Below are 20,343 nucleotides of genomic sequence, written 5' to 3' on the forward strand. Positions count from 1 at the left end.
AGGAGTCATTCAGTGACTGGTTTCTTCTGAAGGAGATGAAGTAGCAAGATCACTTCTGTTTCATTGCTGACTTGCTCTTCCCAACAGTATGCCCTTATTTTAGACCCTACTATTCAGTGCTTTGATAGAAATGAAGGCATTGCATAAACGCATGAAATCACTTTCCCAAAGATGAGAAACAGGCTAAGCTACCACCTTTTTGGAGATACAAGGCATTTTTAAAAGTGGTCTCTTTTTGCTGCCCCAGGAGTTTTTCTTCGCTGGAACAGATCCTCCAAATTTGTGGACGAATCCTATGAAGAAATGATCAACATCATAAAGTATAACAAGGAACTCCAAGTGAAAGTCAACATGCTGAGACGGCAGCTAGCGGAGCTGGAGATAGATGACAGCGCACAGGATGACGGGATGCCAGAGAGTCCCTGAAATCTGGCAGAATTCAGGGCCAGATTGTTCTTTCCTGATTAAGCGAGTCACTTCTACACACTAAGCACTAAACACATAAGACTTGCATGCGCTCAAGCTCCTTTTTGGTGCAATCAGGTTGAACATTTTTTTTGCTTCAGAGTTCCTCACTTGGCACTATAGACATCCACCTCCATTTAGGAAGGTGGTGCTTGTTTTTGTTTACATGACCAAACTTGTAATTTAGCTGGTGGTTGTCCCTCCCCATCCCCTCGGGGAAGTGTTTCATCTTTAATAAATTGTGTGTTCGGTTACAGTGTCACTCAGGTTTTTAACCACAACTAAACATCAATGAAGTTCACAATAGGGATGCCCTTAGCTTTGTGGAAATTTTCATTCTGCATTTGGCAAATACTGTCAAAAGTTTTCATGGTTTGTAAAAGGTGATCTTTAGGATCATTGTGTTAAGGGGAAGTATAAATTCTTCCTTTCTTCCCCAAAATGAACCTTTTTGTTCTTGGTTAAGACACCATAACTTTGGCTTGGTTAGGGCTTTCAATCCCAAACTGCAGCAGCATTTTCCCCTGCTCATTATCCCACAGTGCAACTTGCAGCAAGGAAAAGTAGAAAGTGTCCAATAAAAAGCAAGATATTTTCTCTGCCCTCTGCACTAGATGACTCAGGCAGTGCTGATCGTATTACCTTCATTTTTTTCATATCTTGGTTCAACATGAAGTAGATTCTGCACAGCTGGTAGGGAGGTGCATGTTGGAGGGCTACCCATAAAAATGTAAACCAATTCTAGTATAATGTGATGGTTGTGCTATATCATTGAATTGCTTCTCAGCTGGAGAGACTGCATAGTTCTGCTAATGTGTTCTCTGGATATTTATGCTAAAATGTGGATCCATATTCCTTAACAAAAATGCACTATTAGGCAGAAAGTATGGTTTGGCTGATGACAAATAATGCATATAGCACCAACAGCATGAAACCTTTGATCCATAGGCATCCACTAAGTAACTTTGATCCATAGGCATCCACTAAGACAATGAAATGACCTTGCCCAACATGGAAGCTTCTTATCATTGGCTTTGCACTAGTCTGCTAAGATGAAGGTGGGAGGAGAATTTAAATACCATATCCAGTTTATAATCTGGATTCAGCTTGGCTTGCAGGTTAAGTCAATTTGGCCCGGGGGTTGATCTGTCCTGTTCCTGTGGAACTAAAGCATATTCACAGGAATTTTGAAGAGGGAGTATCTGTATATGCATGCTCACACTTGTTCAACCCTTTGCGACAAATGTCTAATATTCGATGTACCTGTTAGAGCTGCATTCTATTGTAGAATTTCTCCTGGGTCAAAGGCTTTTGGAAAATATTGCTATGCTCTCATTTTTTAATCTAATATCTATAAGAGCCCCATGCTTTTTATTTTGATCTGTTTCTTTGAATGTTCAGTAACACTTCTTTTTCTTTTCCACTTAAAGAGATCATTGCCTGTTTTTATTCCATTTCCTTTAGATATGTCTCACTAGACATGACTCTCTCCTATTCCCCCATCCTAGGAACATACAGCCCTTCTTGGTCTGATGTGGAATTTAAATTCCCCATTCTGATCAGTAGCTTTTTCTTGGAGGCAGTCCTAGCAAATTTCATTCTCTTTCACCACATCAACTTAGCTGACAGTATCAGAGGTTCCCCTCTTGCAAATGCAGCATAATATAGATGATTGCTCAAACAGCAGAGCATTCAGCATTTTATTGTGCAAGTGAAATGCATTACCCTTTTTACTGAATTTTACTAAATACTTCGGGGTAGGAACAACTTGTGGCTTTTTCTTTTTGGTGGGGGGGAGGGCTTGGAATTGTGTATAATTGTGTCTAACCTGCTGATCTCCCCCTTCCACCTCCCCCCAAATCCTTTTGGAGGAGCCAGGAATGTACAGTATTCATTTTCTTCAAGGAATGCTGCTGAGAATTTCTACTGTCTGTTAACTCTTGTGATTTTCACTAAGATATATTTCTTTCCAAGTATAGCAATATCTTGCTCTGCACACTAAATTGGAAGCTGCAAGCCGGTTCAGGGGTTTACAAATAATGGTTCAGCTTACCAGACATTCTGCATATGTATTTGCCACTAGAAGGCTGGAGGGACAATGGTGCATTTTCAAACTCATTTGGGTATCATACAAAAGCACTCATGCCGTATCTGGATAATAGCAGAGGGAAAACTGGGAATAGGCATTTTTCTGGTGCTATCCTTTTTCTCAGTAGCCAGGACAATACCCAGTTGAACTGGCTAAGCGATGTGTGTTAACCTCACCCCACCCTTGTCTTGGTATGACTTTGCAGTTGTTGGAAATTGTGGCTCTATAGTGTTGTTTGGCTTAAGGGGCTGACTGGAAGTTTTAGGGGGGTTTTCATTGAATTTCCAGGAAAATGGGTAAAATATCAGGGATGAAGGTTCAGAATCTTCATTCTGAGCTATTTTCTGCTTAGTTTGGCAGATTTTACATGGATTTCACTCTAATGTTCATTAAACCCCAGCATAACCTTTTCAGCATAATCAAGTTCTACCCTCAAATAGACTCCTAAGTGGCATCACTCTAAAGTATTGGAATGAACAGACTCCTTCCATATCTATTTATTTCAGAATTATTTTCTTGTTAAGTTTAGCTATGATAGATTTTTGCATATGATATTTAACCATGTTCATTACCTTCAAAAAGTTGGTTGTAAACAATTCATAATCTTGATGGCTAATTTTTGATAGTTTTTAAAAGGTGTGTTTGATTAAAGGGAATTGTCAATAATAATATTTACAATGCAGTATTTATTATTTGCATGAATTAGACATTAGTAAAATTGTGGTAATTTCACTTGTAAAATAATGGCATTTCATGTGGTTTCATAGCAGTTTTAGGATTAGTTAAAATTTCACCCTTTTCCAGAAAATTTTTCGATTGCATTTTCATACTACTATGCATTCTGGAACTGTTTTCCTCATTAAAAATTAGTTCCTGTATAACAATGTGAAGATGGCCCACTTGGTTTGGCTGCTTGATTACAACAAAGCTATCATCCCAAACATCAAAATTTCTTGCAATGGTTGTTACAAAATCATGCTACTGAGGGTTTTTTATTCTCCAAAATGTCTAAATCTTTGTCTCCCCCTCACCCCCACTTTGCTGCAAATGAGGCAGAAAGTTGAGGTAAATTCTGTATACTATTATAGGGATTCTGTACGCTATAATAGTGAACTTGTATAGAAAAGAGCAACCTGGTTTAATTACTTCTACAGCTGAACATTTCATATAACTAGGATCCCCTTCCATGCTCTCTTGGGCTCTGCAGTTCTAATGAAATGACTGTGTGGTGTGGATAGATACCAGGTGTTGCCCATGTTATCAATTTTCTCTGGGTAGAATCTGCCTGCTGTAATTATTTGAAGTTGCTGCCTCAGCATTCATGAAGTCTTCATTTTTAAAAATCAAAATAAATTTGAGAAATTACTCTTTTATTGGATGGTTAACATTCGGCTAGCATATGATTGTCCCATAACTTATCCCACAATAAGTGTCTTAAGTGCCTTCTTTTCAGAGTACCAAATTTACTGGAAAAGAAGCTGAGCCCCCACCCCTCAAATAACTACCAGTGAATTGGCAGCCCAGTCAGATTGCCTGATAAGAATAAAAGAAGTTGCTGTGTGGGAGTGCCTGACCCTTTTTGTAGCCTCTAACAAGGGTTACCTCTGCTCTCACCTTATCACTTCCCTTTCCTCCCCACCCCCTTCCCCTTGCTGTTTCTGCTACAAGGAAGAAAGGGGAAATGTATATATGCTTCCATGTTTTTGCATGTGAGAAAATAATAATTGGTAGATGCTTATGGAAAAACAGCTAATGTTATGACTAGAGATTATTAATTTACAGGCAATTAATATCAGTTATTTTTTTTGTCCTGGCCTACCCTTTTGGGTGGGTGGGTGGGTGGGTGGATGGATAGATGGATGGATAGATTTCTCTTCTCTTCCTTTGGCAAGGGGATGTCTTTGATTGGTATGCTTAAACATCTGAAAACAGCACAGAACTGTTTACAGGTATGAGTCTTCTCAGTGAAGAATGCAGAAAGTCAGTTAACCTGACAAAGGAAGAATTATAATGCCTCTTGATTTTATGTTGAACTTCACACATTTCTGATTGTATCCTGATTTATTTTTCCCACTCCCATAAATTCCATGTTGCCTTGTCCTATGACTTGGATGTCTGATATATTGACCCTGCACTCCAGAAAAATACTTACATCCAGCTCTACAATTGTCTCCATAGGTTGCCAAGAATAACACACATACATTGTGCACTTATTAATTTACAGTTTCTACAGCCCACACAAAAGAATTTGGGTGGATTACAACACATTAGAAATTATAAAAATCACAATAATAATATATAATCTCTGACCCAAGATAGGTGCCAATAATACTTAACTAGAGTTGAAGGTTTAGTGCAATAACACTGCCTTCAGTAATCTTCTAAATGACATGCAAGTGAGGGGGGATTTGCATATTAGTGAACATACAAAAGTGAATATTGCAGTTTTGAGGCCAACTATTGTTTATTTTTGGAATTGTAAGTTTGCTTGAATGTGGCAGTCTGCTTTTAAGTGCACTATAGTCTGCATTGTCTATATCATATTTAATTGGCACCTTAGCATCTTGACATTTTCTTAAGCCTTGCAAAAGAAAGGACGAAAAGTGCTCTTCCTATAAATTTTCAGACCTTTGTACAGCAGAGTATTATCATCTGTAAGGTCCTGTGGCACTCCATATCCATTAACTATTAACGATGTGATCACTGCATCTTGGTCCTATATCTGGACTCACTGCTGCTTTGAAGTTTAATTTTTAAGTGAACCAATTCAGAAGCATTCTTGGAACCTTTGTGCTAGTATGCTAGAGAACATTTGCCATTGCTGTATCAAAACCCTAAATATTGCTACATGGTCTTAATCAGAGAAATCAATAAACACGAAAAATGTGCTTGAAGTTTATCAATCTGTGCTAGACATATTGCAATGAAAAACAGTTGTAAACTCGTTTTTAGATTTGCTGGGACAGTATAGTTAAAATCTTTTAGGACTGTGTATGTACTTCAGTTGAATCTTGTCAATGTTTTCAATTTATTTTGTGAACTGAGTGAGGGATTCTTACAGAAACAACTACGTGCATAGAAATTTAATTGATGCATGTAACACTGTTTGAGAATGCCCCCTTCAAAGTAATCTATGTACATCCAGTAAAGGGCAAATACTATATTAATTAACTTTACAACTGGATTTATCTGGATTGCTGCGAAGAGAATCATTGTCTCTGTCCAGGTCTAACAGATTCCACCAAGATTCTAGTGTAACAGAGTGGCTTCAGAGACATGGGCCATTAATGAACAAAAGACCCAAATTTAAATATTGCCATGACCTAAATTAAACAGTTGGCCTTGGGGCATGGATGGGCAGCTGGCATCACAACCCTCCCACACAAGCTTCATTTAGGTTTAAAGCATCCATTTCATCCTTCAACTTGCTCGAAAACAGATTGAAAATTTAATTCCCAGTCATTCCAATCATGTCATTAGCCATTCCTCTTGCAGTATCTAGGCAGAGAACAAAGGCAAAGTATGACCTGCTAGATTAAAAAAGATTGTCTACACTCTTCCTAGCCTCACTTGCCCTGCCTGCAATAAAAATGAAAGAAAACTGATTAATTTTATGATACTGTGAAGACTGCCACAGGATAATGTCTCTAAAAGACATGTTATTTTTTATATACTGTATAATCACATTTGTATAGCATTTACAGTTGTTAAAAGTACTACAGGGATGTTACATCAACAGCTATGATGGAATTTTCTGGCTAGATTTTAGTTCATTGTTGGAGCTCAGCTGGACATTGCCAATATCAACATCTGTATATCTGACTTCTTTCCTCATAATGTCTAGAATAACTTATTTATTACATTTTTAAATCACCACAATTTTGCGACACTTGGCAGTTTACAAGGAAAAACATCCATAACACACAAATACTAAAATAATTTTTAAAAATCATGGCATTTATTTAAATTTTCTTAAAACTGGGGTACATAAACTACAGTGCTATCTTAGCTAATAACAAAAGCCCCTTTGAAGAGCTCCATTTAAACCTGTTTGTGAAAGGCCAATGAGCAAGCCTAATCTCCGGTGATAAACTGTTCCACAGCAAGGGCCCCTTAATGGAGTCCCAGCCCTTCCACAGCAAGGGCCCCTTCTAGCCTCAGCCCTAGTGGGGCACCAGTACTGGGGGACTATCAACAGTTTTTCCTGAGTTGTTTGTCAGATGGGTTGACTGGCTAAAGGAAATGGTCCTGCAAGTACCTCAGTGCCACCATACAGCTTTAAAAACTGATGATGAATAAATTTAACCACTTCCAAAAAATTTTGTCAAGAAAACTAGGGACTTGTGATGGAATGTGTCTATGAAGGGGAAGGTAATGTGATGGACTACAGCAGAGTTTCTCAGCCAGGGTTCTGTGGAATCCTAGGGTTCTGTGAGGTCACTAGGGGTTCTCTGGGAGATCACGATTTACTAAAAAACTTATTTCAAATTTGGGAAACTTCACATTAAAGAGATAACTTTCATTCTTTATTTTCAGTTTAAGAACACTGTTAGTGCATATATACAGGCCTACACATGAAACGAATATAATAGTTTTGTAACTTCTGGCCTATATTTAAGCCTGAATGTGCAGGAGTTCCCCAAGGCCTGAAAAATATTTCCAGGGTTCCTCCAGGGTCAAAAGGTTGAGGAAGGTTGGACTACAGTAATGCAGCTGGTTTTCAGGAAGGAGGGAGCACATTCCAAAAAGGGGAGGCAAAAGACAACACAGCCCAGAGTTAGACCATGGGAAAACAAAGAGATTCAGAATAGAAATGCTCTAGAGTCTCCCAGGTTATATCCTTTAGATTAGAGTGGCATAGGTTTAGTCTGGCAAGATTCTGTCCATGTGGTGTAAACAACTGAAATTTGGCTAGATTGCTTCCTTGTCGTTCTTGGGCTATGCCTGAAACTTCTCCAGGCAGACACCAGGAGTCAACACTGACTAGAAGGCACAAAAATAAATAATATGCAGTTTAAGATACTATAAGAAAGAAATTAAAATTTCAATCAACTTTATCAGGTTCTGTTAGAGCATAAATAACTTTTTGGAAGAGAATCTATGTAGAAAGTAGTTCTATTCCAGAAGGTTCATTAGATCTGAAGCAAAATGGGAGCCAAAAAGTTACTATATAAAATCATCTTTTTCCTGTCCACAGCAATCCAGCAGAAATAGTATTAAGCATTGTTTTGTATTCTAGAAGCCCCTTTTATTGATTATATCAGCAACTAGCTGAACAAACTTGCAAAACTACAACCTTACAGTTTGCTTGGTTCAAAAGCCCCAGGAGGCTAATTTCAGAGGTGTGGCCATGCTGCAACAAACTGTGGGATGGGGAGAAGAGGATCCTTTTTCAAGGTAAACCAGGGAAAGAGAGAAAGTTACTGTGCAGAGCACAAAACCAAAGAGCCCAATTAAGAGAACAAAAGCTCTCCTCCCAGAGAATGTGACCTGCTCCTGTCTGATAAGGAACTGGCAAAGATGAATTATGTATGAACTCTAAAAAGGACCATTACTTTTCTGGTGCAAACTACTTCCCTTTCAAATGAACTTGATTCAGATAGCACCACACATAGCAAGAAATTCCAACTCTGCAGCTCCAGGATAGAATTTTCCTTCTGAATTCTTGATATTGAAATATGGCAATTTTCAAGTCCCTTACAAAACATCCTGGGAGACAAATGTATTCTCTCAAGTTTCAAATCATTGCCATTTTTGATGTGTGACTTCTTTCTCGTGCAACAGAAACTATCGCGTTGGGCCTGTGTCAGTGGCAGAAGTAACTGTTGGCACATAATGGCGCAGAGCACTTTTCAAGGTGTGCAGGTGAACATGCCCTTGTTGGCAAGGTTGGTTAAGCTAATTAAATCTTGCAGTGAGCTTGCTCCTGTTCTTGTGAATTAAAAGCAGTGTTTCTTTTCCTGAAGAGGACAAAGAGTTTCTTGGCAAGCATTTCTTTCACTTCCTGTAATGACTGGAACTTCAAGTTCTGGATGGATCTAATTCATCTGCAAACAAAATGGTAATGCCTTCATATATATTCTGTAGAAGAGAGCAACTATCTTTTTCACCTTCTGAGTTCATAATTATTAACTAGCCAGCAGCAGCTGCAATAGCTTTCTTGGTTATCATTTTCCGTATTCAGAAGAACTAGTTTTGATTATCCAAACCTCAATTAATTCAACTTTTTTCACTTGTTATATTTTAGCTTTATTTCTTTTTCTGTGTATCTTTTCTTTGGTGCCTCTGGCAGATAAAATGCATATTTGAAGGGCAGATTTTATTTGTTATTCATTTATTTGATCTCTCTAGCCGTTCAATCCTGTCTGATACTCAGAGACTGCCTGGACAAGTCCCTGCAGTTTTCTTGGCAAGGTTTTTCAGAAGTAGTTTGCCATTGCCTCCTTCCTAGAGCTGAGAGAAAGTGACTGGCCCAAGGTCACCCAGCTGGCTTTGTGCCTAAAGTGGGACTGGAACTCTCAGTCCCCTGGTGTCAGGGTCAGCCTCGCTCCGAATAAGACACGGACTCACTTAATAGGGATTAAGGATTTCCAGTTTATTGGAACGGAATGCTTGACAGAATGAAAAACGGGAATGGAGGTGTGGTGGCATGGTGTCCTGTTTATACCCCCTTGCCGGACCCCGTGCTCCTCCACCCTCCATTGTCCCCATTCCCCTGACCGGATGGGAGATTTAGATGTTGATGGGATTTGTGATGGTTGTTTGGGCGTTTTCCCGGCTGCCGTCTTTGTCCTATTGGTGTAGGTGCGTCCTCCGGGGCACAAGGCATGAGTCCTTCTGTGTCATCGATGCTTATCTAAATTACCTTGCAATGTTCTTCTGTTAAGCTGTAGATCAGTTCATGGGTGTGGGTGCTTGGGTGATCAGTTGAGCATAGATTTGATTATATCCTTCCTCTTTTTCCTGATGATCATGATCCACGTTGTGAGGCTCTTGTGTGCCTTGCAACGGGGTCATGACATGCTGCCCCCCGAAGATGTCTTTAGGGTGCTGGTTTCCCTGGGTATGCCTCGTGGAAGCGTTTAGTCAGCTGTTTTGCTAAGACGTGTTGTGCCTGGACCCACTCTGGGTGTGGGAAATGCTTCCATTTGATGAGGTATTGTAGTGTGCCCCTTTGCTTTCTTGAGTCCAGTATCTCCTGTACCTCAAAATGCTGTTGTTTGTCTATCATGATGGGTGGGGGCGGGGGGTTTTCCGTGTGCCATTTGGATGTGCTTGTTGGTTTCAGCAGGGCACAGTGGAATACCGGATGGATCCGTCGTAAATTGTGGGGCAGTTCCAGTTTGAATGTGACCGGATTGATTACTTCTGAGATTTTAAAGGGTCCGATGAATTTCGGTGCCAGTTTCTTCGAGGGTTGTGGGGTCTTTATGAACTTAGTGGAGAGGTAGACCCTATCTCCCACTTTGTAGTTTGGTGCCTCCGCCCTGTGATTGTCCGCAAATTTCTTGTATGTGGTTTGTGCGTCCGCTAGGGCCGTTTGGATGATTGGCCAGGTTGTCACCAGTTGTGCCACCCAGTCGTCTGGTGAGCAGGGTGGGGCGTCCGGTTGAGGTAGTTCTGGTATTGGTACAAAGTCCCTTCCGTAGACCACCTTAAATGGGGTGTGGCCAGTGCTCTGATGTACTGCATTGTTGAAGGCTACCTCTGCAAAAGGTAGTAGGTCCACCCAGTTGTCCTGTTGGTAGTTTATGAATGCCCTTAGGAACTGTTCAAGGGTTGAGTTTAGGATCTCTGTAGCTCCGTCTGTGTGTGGATGCCACGCAGTGGACAGTGCCTGTTTGGTGCCAATGAGTTTTAAGAATTCCCTCCAAAATTTGGACGTGAACTGTGTGCCCCTATCGGTCACCAAACGAGAGGGGGCGCCATGGAGCCTGTATATGTGTGTGAGGAACAGGCGTGCCAGTTGTTGCGCGGTGGGGATGGTCGCAGGGATAAAGGGATAAAGTGTGCCTGTTTTGAAAAGTAGTCTTTTACCACCCAGATGACTGTTTTCCTTTGGCTGGGTGGTAGGTCTACTATAAAATCCATGGAAATTTCTTCCCAGGGGCGAGAGGGGCTGGCTACTGGCTGCAACAGCCCTTGGGGTTCCCCCCCCCTTCCGTTTGGAGGTGGCACATGTGGGGCAGGCGGCGACATAGTCTTTGATGTCTTTTCTAAGAGTTGGCCACCAAAATTGCCGTCTCGTTAAATGTAGGGTTTTTACGAACCCAAAATGCCCCGCAGTTTTATCGTTGTGTGAGCGGTTTAAAACTTCCCCCTGCAATGACTCTGGCACGTACAACACTTTCTCTTTCCAGGCTAGGTTGTCTTTGAGGGATACGTGGTGTCGGTTGTCTTGCAACCATGTATCCGTTTGTAGTGCTTGAGCGAGTCTTTGTTGCCAGTTGAGTGGAATTGAACGGCGGCTCCGTTCGTTTTCTGGTGTTCGTGCTGGCGTGCACTGATTCGTCTGGCTGCGCGTGACAGCTGGGCAGCCCAGTTGTTTGTCGGTCCATACAGTCCCCATGATGTCTGAGGCTTGTGTGGCATCCTGTGGCCGTCGGGAGAGGGCATCTACCAGGAAGTTCTTCCTTCCCGGTATAAATTTTAACGTGAAATTGAACCGGCAGAAGAACTGTGCCCAGCGCACCTGCTTGGGACTGAGGTGTTTAGGCGTGCTGAGAGCCTCCAGGTTCTTGTGGTCAGTCCAAACCTTGAAGGGGCAGGAGGCCCCTTCCAGTAGGTGCCTCGTTTCCAGGGCTGCTTTTACTGCAAACGCCTCCTTTTCCCATACGTGCCATCTCCGCTCCGTTTCGGAGAATTTGCGGGAAAGGTACGCGCAGGGTTTCAGCTGGTTGTCAGAGTCCTTTTGGAGCAGGAGAGCTCTGATGGAGAAATCGGAGGCGTCTACCTGCACCACGAAAGGCCTGGTGGGGTCGGGGTGTTGTAATACTGGCTCTGCTGTAAATAGGTTTTTTAGTCTCTCGAACACCGTTTGGCAGTCAGCTGTCCAGTTTAGTAGCGCCCCCGGGTTTCTTGATTTGCAAGTGTCCCCCAAGCCCTTGGTCCTTAGTAGGTTAGTCAGGGGTAATACAATCTCTGCCAGCCCTGGGATAAATCCCCTATAGAAATTCGTGAATCCAAGGAAACTTTGGAGTTGTCTCCTCGTGCGTGGGCGCTCCCATGCCAGTATAGCTTGGACCTTGCTTGGGTCCATTTCTATTCCTTTTTCCGAAATCCTGTACCCTAGATAGTCAATTTGTTGTTTATGAAACTCGCACTTGGAGAGCTTGGCAAACAGCTCTGCCTTGCAAAGTTTCTTGAGCACTTCCTTTAACACCCGTTCATGCTCACGCTCTGTTTCTGTGTATATTAATACATCATCGAGGTAAACCAGCACCCCCTTAAAAAGGTGGTTGCGCAGAACCTCATTGATTAATTGCATAAATACACCCGGTGCCCCTGCCAGTCCGAATGTTAGCACCTTGTATTGAAATGACCCCAATGGGCAGTTGAAGGCCATTTTCCACTCATCCCCCTCCCTTATTCTTATGCGGTAATAGGCTTCCCTTAGATCTAGTTTAGAGAATATCTTACCCTTTGCCAGGTGGGACAAGATGTCCTTTATTAGGGGCAGTGGGTATTTATTGGATACAGATGCGGCGTTCAGGCCCCGGTAATCTGTACAGAGCCGCAGTGACCCGTCCTTTTTCTCGCGAAAGAGGACTGGAGCTCCTACTGGAGAGTTTGCAGGCTCGATAAAACCCCTCGCCAAGTTCTTATCCACAAACTCCCTTAATGCTGCCAGCTCCCTCTGGGTCATTGCATATATTTTGGGTTTGGGTAGGGGCACCCCCGGGACCAGTTCGATGGTGCAGTCTGTTTTCCTGTGAGGGGGGAGTCTGTCCACCTCCTTTTCACAGAAGACGTCTGCGAAGTCTGCGTAGTTGGTTGGCAGGCCGTCTGGCAACGCCGCCTCTCTGTGCTCCGAGGTCGTCGTTGCCCTTCCCATTGCTGCCCGGGGAACCCTGTCTCCTGTGGGTGCTTGGTAGCGCCCGTCAGAAAACTTGATCTCTCTAGTTTTCCAGTTGATAACTGGGTTATGCTGCACGAGCCATGGGATCCCTAGTATAAGTAGGGGTTGCCCCACGGGTACCACAATGAAAGCCAATTTTTCCTCGTGGCTGCCGAGCCGTAGCCCAATCTCGCTGGTGTATTGGGTGACCGGGCCCCCTCCCGCTGCTGATCCATCAAGCTGCGTAAACACCAAATGGTGCTGAAGTGGATAGCGGCGGAGGTTAAGTGCGGCTACCAGGTCTGGGTGCATTAAGCACTTAGAGCAGCCTGAATCGATCAGTGCCCAGACCTTTTCTGTCTTTTCCCCATGGGTGAGGGTAACACGGACATAGAGTGGTGCATTTTTCACTCACCCCTCCGTCGGTGCGCCTATTGCCTTTTTCCACCTGTCTTCTGGCGCCCATTAAGCCAGGTGGCTGGCGTTTCCCGTCGGCTCGTCGGAGTTGCTTCCCTCCTCCTCTGAGCTGTAGGGGAACTGTTTGGCTCTGTTCTCCCCCGTCGCCACTGGCAGTTTTCTTGGCGCTGGGCTTGGCGTGGTTGGTGCCCTCCACGTGCTCTCTCTGGGTTTGGTTTTGGGGCAAGCCACCGCCTTGTGATCCTTGCCGCACTTGAGGCACTGGCCCTTTGCGAATCGCCGGTCCCATTCCTCCTTCCGTGGGTGGGGTCTCGCCTTCCCCGGCCCCACAGCTGTGCGTGATGTTCTCGTTGCCTCCACCTGCTGCGCTTCCCTCTTGGCTTGGAGGAAAGTGTCTTGGGCATCCTCTGCTTCCCCCGCCAGACGGATCCACTCAGCCAGGGAGTTGGGGTTGTTGTGGCAGAGTGCCCACCTGAGTACGTTCAGGTTGAGTCCTTCTTTAAATTTCTCGATCAGAGTTGATTGAGACCAGACTTCCACTTTTCTGGCTAGGGCTTGAAACTCCATGGCATACTCTGCCACGGGGCGCTGTCCTTGCCGGAGCGCTTTCAAAGTCCGTTTTGCCCTTTCTTTCTCCAGGGGGTCCCTGAAGTGTAGTTCCATCGCCCGAAGGAAGTCATTGCTGTCCTGCAGCTCCCGGGCGCCTGATTGGCACAGTTGGACGTACCAATCAGCGGCCCGTCCTTTCAATTTTATGGCCAGGGCATTAACTTTGCCCTTTTCTGTCCTGAAACAGGGGCCCCGCTCTTCGAGGTAGTACCTGGCATTAGTCAGGAAAAAGGAGAGTTTCGAGGGGTCCCCGTCGAACTTTATGCCAAAGTCCTTGGCTGCCATTCTGGTCGGGCTCCAGGTCACATCTGGGCTGTGCAGCATGCGTCGCGGGGGCTGGCGTGGGTCGTCTCGTCTCCTGGCGTCTGGCGGTGTCGGTGTCCTCTCTCACCGGGTCTCTTCGTGAGCAGGTCGTCCCATCGACAGGGTGGGTGGGATGTTGCCCATCTGGTGGGCTCCTGGAACCGGGCTCTCCCGTAGTCGCCGCTGCCCTCTGGGTCGTCCCTCCATCTCTCCTCCGGGTGCACCTCCAATCGTTGGGTGGGCTCCTGGGACCGGGCTCTGCCGTAGTCACCGCCATCCGCTGGGTTGTTTCTCTGTCTTTCCTCCGGGTGCGCCTTCGGACCTCCGGTGCCCTCCTCGATGCTGCTGCCACGGGATTCCTGCGCCGTCAGCTTCTGGAGCAGCAGCTGTACCGCCTCCAGCCTCTCCTCCAGCGTGCTTAGCCTCGCCGCCGTCCGCGAACTCCTTCGGGTGCGCTCAACTCTCCACTCACCCTCGACTCCGGCCGCCGTGGATGACGGTCCGTCCCTTGGTTCCTCCGGGGTGCCGGGCGAACCTAGAGAGGATCCCCCCGTCTCGTCCACGGTGGCCCGCGGGCCACGGGACGCCTGGGTGTTTCCCCCCCTTTCCTCTTCCTCCGAGCTGGATCCCGCGCTTACCTGGGTGTCGCGCCGCCGGGACCTCAGGCACATCCCACCCGAGGGGAGGGGAGCTTCGCCGCTGGTTGCCAGGTGGTCACGTCGCCGCACTCCGTTGTTCTCCATACCTAGATGGGTCCCTCACAAGCTGGCTGGATAGGTGCTAGGTGAAAAAATTTCTTGCATTCCCGTTTTTATGTCAGGGTCAGCCTCGCTCCGAATAAGACACGGACTCACTTAATAGGGATTAAGGATTTCCAGTTTATTGGAATGGAATGCTTGACAGAATGAAAAACGGGAATGGAGGCGTGGTGGCATGGTGTCCTGTTTATACCCCCTTGCCAGACCCCGTGCTCCTCCACCCTCCATTGTCCCCATTCCCCTGACCGGACGGGAGATTTAGATGTTGATGGGATTTGTGATGGTTGTTTGGGCGTTTTCCTGGCTGCCATCTTTGTCCTATTGGTGTAGGTGCGTCCTCCGGGGCATAAGGCATGAGTCCTTCTGTGTCATCGATGCTTATCTAAATTACCTTACGATGTCCTTCTATTAAGCTGTAGATCAGTTCATGGGTGTGGGTGCTTGGGTGATTAGTTGAGCATAGATTTGATTATATCCTTCCTCTTTTTCCTGATGATCATGATCCACGTTGTGAGGCTCTTGTGTGCCTTGCAACGGGGTCATGACACCTGGTTTCTAGTCTGGTACCTTTAACTACTACACCAAATTGGTTCTCTATTTGATATATATCCTGCTTTTATTTTGTACATTTCAAAGTGGCATACATAATGCTTCCTCCTCCTGTTTTCCCCACAACAAGCCTATGAGATGGGTTGGACTGAGAGAGAGAGAGACTGGCCCAAAGTCACCCAGCTGGTTTCCTTGCCTAAGGGAGAACTTTCTTAGTGTCCTAGTTTGTAGTCCAGCATTTTAACCACTACACCAAACTGGCTCTCAATCTAAGCTTCAATCAAGACTTAGTATAGTATGTGAAATCTGTCACTAGGCCAACAGGGGACAAACAAACATAACATACTAATGGCATACATGTACAGAGGCAGTGCAGAGGCAGATCCTGTCATTAACAGAAGTTTCATATACCATGTCAGCACAATTTCAATCAACTTGATTTCCTTTCTTGAATGCAGCATGACAGAAGAGTCTTACTGAAGATACAGTCTTCAGTATCACTGATTGGTCACAATGGATTGGTCAGTAGGTACCCAATTTATGAAAATTTGAGTTCTATTATAGAAAAAAAAATAACTTGAGGTCTTAATAGATAGCTTATCTTTTTATCATATCCTGACAGTTTAATTCTTGAACTGAAAAGCAACTTTACCACAAGAGAATGCTTCATTTAGTTTTGTAGCTGAGTCATTAGGTTGTTAGACATGCGTAATGAAAATAGGAGAGCGGCACAGAGCACTGAAGAATTAAAACCTCTCTTCAACAAGGATGGTAGACCGAAGGTTGGAAAAGCACTTAGATGAAAGAATTAGAGGCAAAACCAGTAGATGTTGTTGCAGGAAGCTCTAAAAGAGCAATTTATCACCAAGCTCCTGACCGAAGGAAATGTCTGTATGAATGGTTACTTTAGATCAAGGTTTGTGATAAAGCAGGTGGATTAGATTTACAATATTGTTAAGTATACCCAGTTTGTTATTTTGGTGAGTTTTGTCAAAGATTTTCCAGTGTTCTCTTTTATGGTAATGAAGTAAACACTCTGCATTACATAAAACATACATAATTTATAAAAACTGGCTTTGCTCATGGCTTGCTTCATGTCTTAGACACTTCCTGTTTGGATTATTGTAACATGCTTTACATGGGGCAGCCTCTGAAAGGCACTTGGAAGCTGCAGCTCGTTTTGGGCAGTTTTTGGCTTCCTCGTTACACCATGTAACACTGGTGCTGCTCAGCAAGCTGCACTGGCTCCCAGTAGGCTTCTGGGTGCAATTCAAGGTGCTAGTTTTTACCTATAAAGCCCTTCATGGCATAGGGCCAGACTGCTTGCAGGACCACCTCTGTCCCATTGTTTTTGCCTGCCCCATCAGATCTAGTGGAGAGGCATGCTCTGGGTCCCTTGTATTAAACAATGTCATCTTGTTGGACCCTAGAGTCATGCCTTCTCAGTGGCAGCACCTGTTCTATGGAACAGCATCCCCCAGGGATTCTCATGGCCCCAGCCTTTTGCAAGTCACTGAAGATCTGGCTGTTTCCCCAGGCATTTGGGTCAGCAGATAGATGAGCTCTGTTGGTGGTGGTGATGAGTTGAGTCAATGGTTTTCTTAAGTGCTGGGGTTGTCTGGGAGGGTTGTTTGTTTTAATCTTGTAAACTGCCCAAAATCACTTGTGTGAGATGGGCGGCTATATAAATTAAATAAACACACAAACAAGCAAAGCAGTGCCCTGCTGGATCAGACCCCTGGCCCACTGAATCCATCAATCTTTTCTCATGATGGCCAACCAACTGCACAATGAAACCTATTTGTCTCCCAGCAGGTGGCCAGAGGCAATCATGTTGCCATCAAGCTTAATAGCCATCGATCCCCATGACTTCTATGAATTGGTCCAATCCTGGCAGCCAGCACCATGTCTCATGGTAGCAAATTCCAAAGTTTAATTGCCCATCGTGTTGGTCTTTTTTACAGCAGTTGAACACTGTATCAGCCCCTTCTGTTTACCATTACTCCAAGATCTCTTTCCTCATCAGTCACTGCTAGCTCTGATCCCTAGTTTGTATGAACAATTAGGATTTTTGGCACCAATGTGTATCACTTTACACTTGCTCACATTGAATGACATCTGCCATTTTGACATCTACTCCTCTAATGTGCAGAGATCACTATCAGAGATTCCTGCTGACTTGTTCATTTAAAGCTAGACCCTTATTATATGTATGTACTGAGATGTGAAGAAAACCATATGGTTCATAGTTACAAATGATGATGAGGACAAAAAGAGCTTTCCTGTTTCATTTGAACCAAGGAAAGACAGAAAAATCCTAAAATAAGAAGGAAGTGGCTTGGGGCCTGGCTATCTATGTGTCAGCCTTCCCAGGCCAAGCAGACAGGAAACACGACCAGATGAGCTAATACTACTTTATTGTAAGGCTACATTAACAGAATCTTGCAAGTCTGATAGTACAAATATCCTGCCATCTCTTTTACAGCCTGAGAAGTTAGGGAGGTTCCTTTCTGAGTCTCTTTCTCTTCCCATTATGCAGCTGTGGGCTATGCTCTCTCTTATCTGATCGTTCCCAAGGCAGCATCTCTTCCCCCATCTCTCAAGGTCATTCCCACATACCACTACACTAACAGACCACTTATTTCAAATAGAATCTACTACACATGCTGAAGGTTCCCATTGCCTATGAAGTGTGGTGAGAAGGGACATGGAGGCTGGCATTCCTTGTTTTAGCTCCCCTCCTGTGGAACAACACCCCAATAAATAAGATCTCCATTTTGATGTTCAGGAAGCTAGGTGAGATTTTTTTGGAGAGCATTTGGAGGCTGAAGTGCTTGATAAATATATTTGAGATAGGTGACAGGTACTGGTAATAATGGCTGTTTTGTTGAATTACATTTATATATTTGGTATTTACTTTTTTTGTAACACAGAATCCCTTTTTATAATATAGATATTTGCTTCTGTAGGCCACATAGATTCAATTGACCAAAGCAGCATAGAAGCACCTGTAACAAACAGATAAATAAAAAGCATACCAAATGAGAAAAAAAGGAAAACACTTATTAGAACTCTTGAATGACTAGTGTTGTGAGTGAACTGGAGAAAGCAAAATTCACTAAAAATCTATTGACTGCAGGGGCACAGAAAATTCAAGATTCTTTATCTGTTATTCTTTAATTTTATTGCATTGTATGTCATCTGCCAAGTGCAATCTGAGCACAATGTGTCTTAATATGCTATCAATAATATATAAAAATCTAATACACACATCAACTAAATAAATGAATTACTGATTATCATTTTATGTTCACAATTGGAAATGAATGAAAAATATTAAATATTCTAGAGGATAATTTTAAGATGGAATTTGTGGAGCAAATATTTTTTAGATGTATATTTCTGCTGAGAAAAAATAGCTGGGCAACATTCACTTTTTTAATAGAAAATTAGTATAGTATAGAATATGAGTAGACAACCAATAGTACTCCAAATGCTGGTAAATTACAACTTCCAGCTAGTGAGATCAATAGCAAGGGATACTATATTTCAGCAATATCTGGAATACAGTAAGTATAGTCCTCTTAGGTTTGAAATAAAAACAGAAAAAATTGAGAACTAATTCATTGTAAAGTGAGGGGAACTTTAAATTTTCTCAAGGAATTATTATTATTATTTTAAAAAAGACTTGCTTTCTTTTTTAAGAAAGATGGGGTGATTCTACTGTACACAACATTCCTATTGTTCATCAAATATATTTAGTCTGAATGCGCTTTTTGTGAATAAAATTATGATGCTCAGCATTTCTAGCTGTAGATTGCAAACTCAGTTGTTCTTACACAAAATAGCCAGCTTTCTATGAGTATTTCATTATTATAGTTAATCCCACTGTTGATGACTCTTTCCTTTGTAACAACTTCCAGAAGGTAGCTATGCTAATCTGCTCTTACAATTCCTATCTCCAAAGAATTACTTCTATGCGAAGTTTAAATGTATACAAAATAACACAGTGCCCATTCACAACAGTGGGTCATTACTGAATGCATACTTTGTATACATTTAAGCTTTGGTATAAATGCCACAAACCTTACAAATTATATATTTTTGCATTGCATGGCCAGTTGCTCCAACTGTTTGCATTCTCCCCCTCCTATCTACTTCTTGTAATATATAGGGCTTCAAGCTTTTCATCGCACCCACTGATCAACGTAATGTTTTAATTAACGAAAGGTATCCCCATTAATCACCAATACAGTTATCTATTTGTCAAGACTACAGAGAGCAAACCCATTTAGAAGAGACATTCCCACACTGCTGTTGGAGGGGATGCTGCTTTAAGATATTTTTCTTCAGTACAGCTGTTAACTATTTATGCACTTGAATTAAAAATGATAGATTTTTTTGAGTGACAGCTCTGTTTCAAATTCAAATAAGAATTCAAGTATCTAATGAAATGAAATTTAGTCTCCAAAAGTTTTGGCCATAGTAAAGTCATTAGTCATAGCCTTTCATCACTCTTCATAGTCCCTTTCATCACTCTGGGACTTGAAGTTCCAATCTTGTGAATCAGGGCCACTGAAGTCAATGAAGATTAGTTCTTGGTAGTCACTAGGCTCAAGAGTCATGAATCTAAAAGTCCCAAGTGCAAATTTTCCATATGCTTATAATCTCACTAGCTCAGCTAAGCAAACTCCTATTAGTCTCTTTCTATCCCGTATCCCATCTGCAGCATGGAGATACAAGTACCATTCTATCTTATAGATTCTTAATTCAAAATGGTAGAATTTGTGGAGTTATTTGAACACCAAAATACTATACCAGTTTGAAGTAATTTTATTATTTTTTCCAGATTCTGGTCATTTGTCTAGGGTAAACTTCAGCAGATGTGTCTCACAGGGGTCTCTCTGCAAGCTGCAGTGAGGCTTCAAGCCAATGGCAGCAAATTGGCAGTTATCTCTGAAAGGAAGCCAACACATGAACTCATATTCGAGTCACAGTATACTCATACCAAATACGGCCTCACAGTATACTATATCTTCAGTGAGTGCACCAGAGATGCAGTCATGTGCAAGACTGCCAAGTGTGCAGGAGAGAGG

General features: G+C 43.2%; 1 protein-coding gene across 1 annotated transcript in view; it reads left to right on the forward strand.

The window, feature by feature from the left end:
• The window catches only part of MTMR9 (myotubularin related protein 9), a 32,149-nt gene extending 28,926 nt beyond the window's left edge, over positions 1-3,223 (forward strand). The window contains exon 11 of the mRNA XM_063300935.1: positions 248-3,223. Within this exon, the coding sequence (XP_063157005.1) occupies positions 248-426 (179 nt within the window). The 3' untranslated portion in view covers positions 427-3,223. The remainder of the gene's footprint in view (positions 1-247) is intronic.
• Positions 3,224-20,343: the final 17,120 nt, after the last annotated feature.

Source organism: Candoia aspera, chromosome 1 (assembly GCF_035149785.1).
Source record: "Candoia aspera isolate rCanAsp1 chromosome 1, rCanAsp1.hap2, whole genome shotgun sequence".
Lineage (NCBI taxonomy): Eukaryota > Metazoa > Chordata > Lepidosauria > Squamata > Boidae > Candoia > Candoia aspera.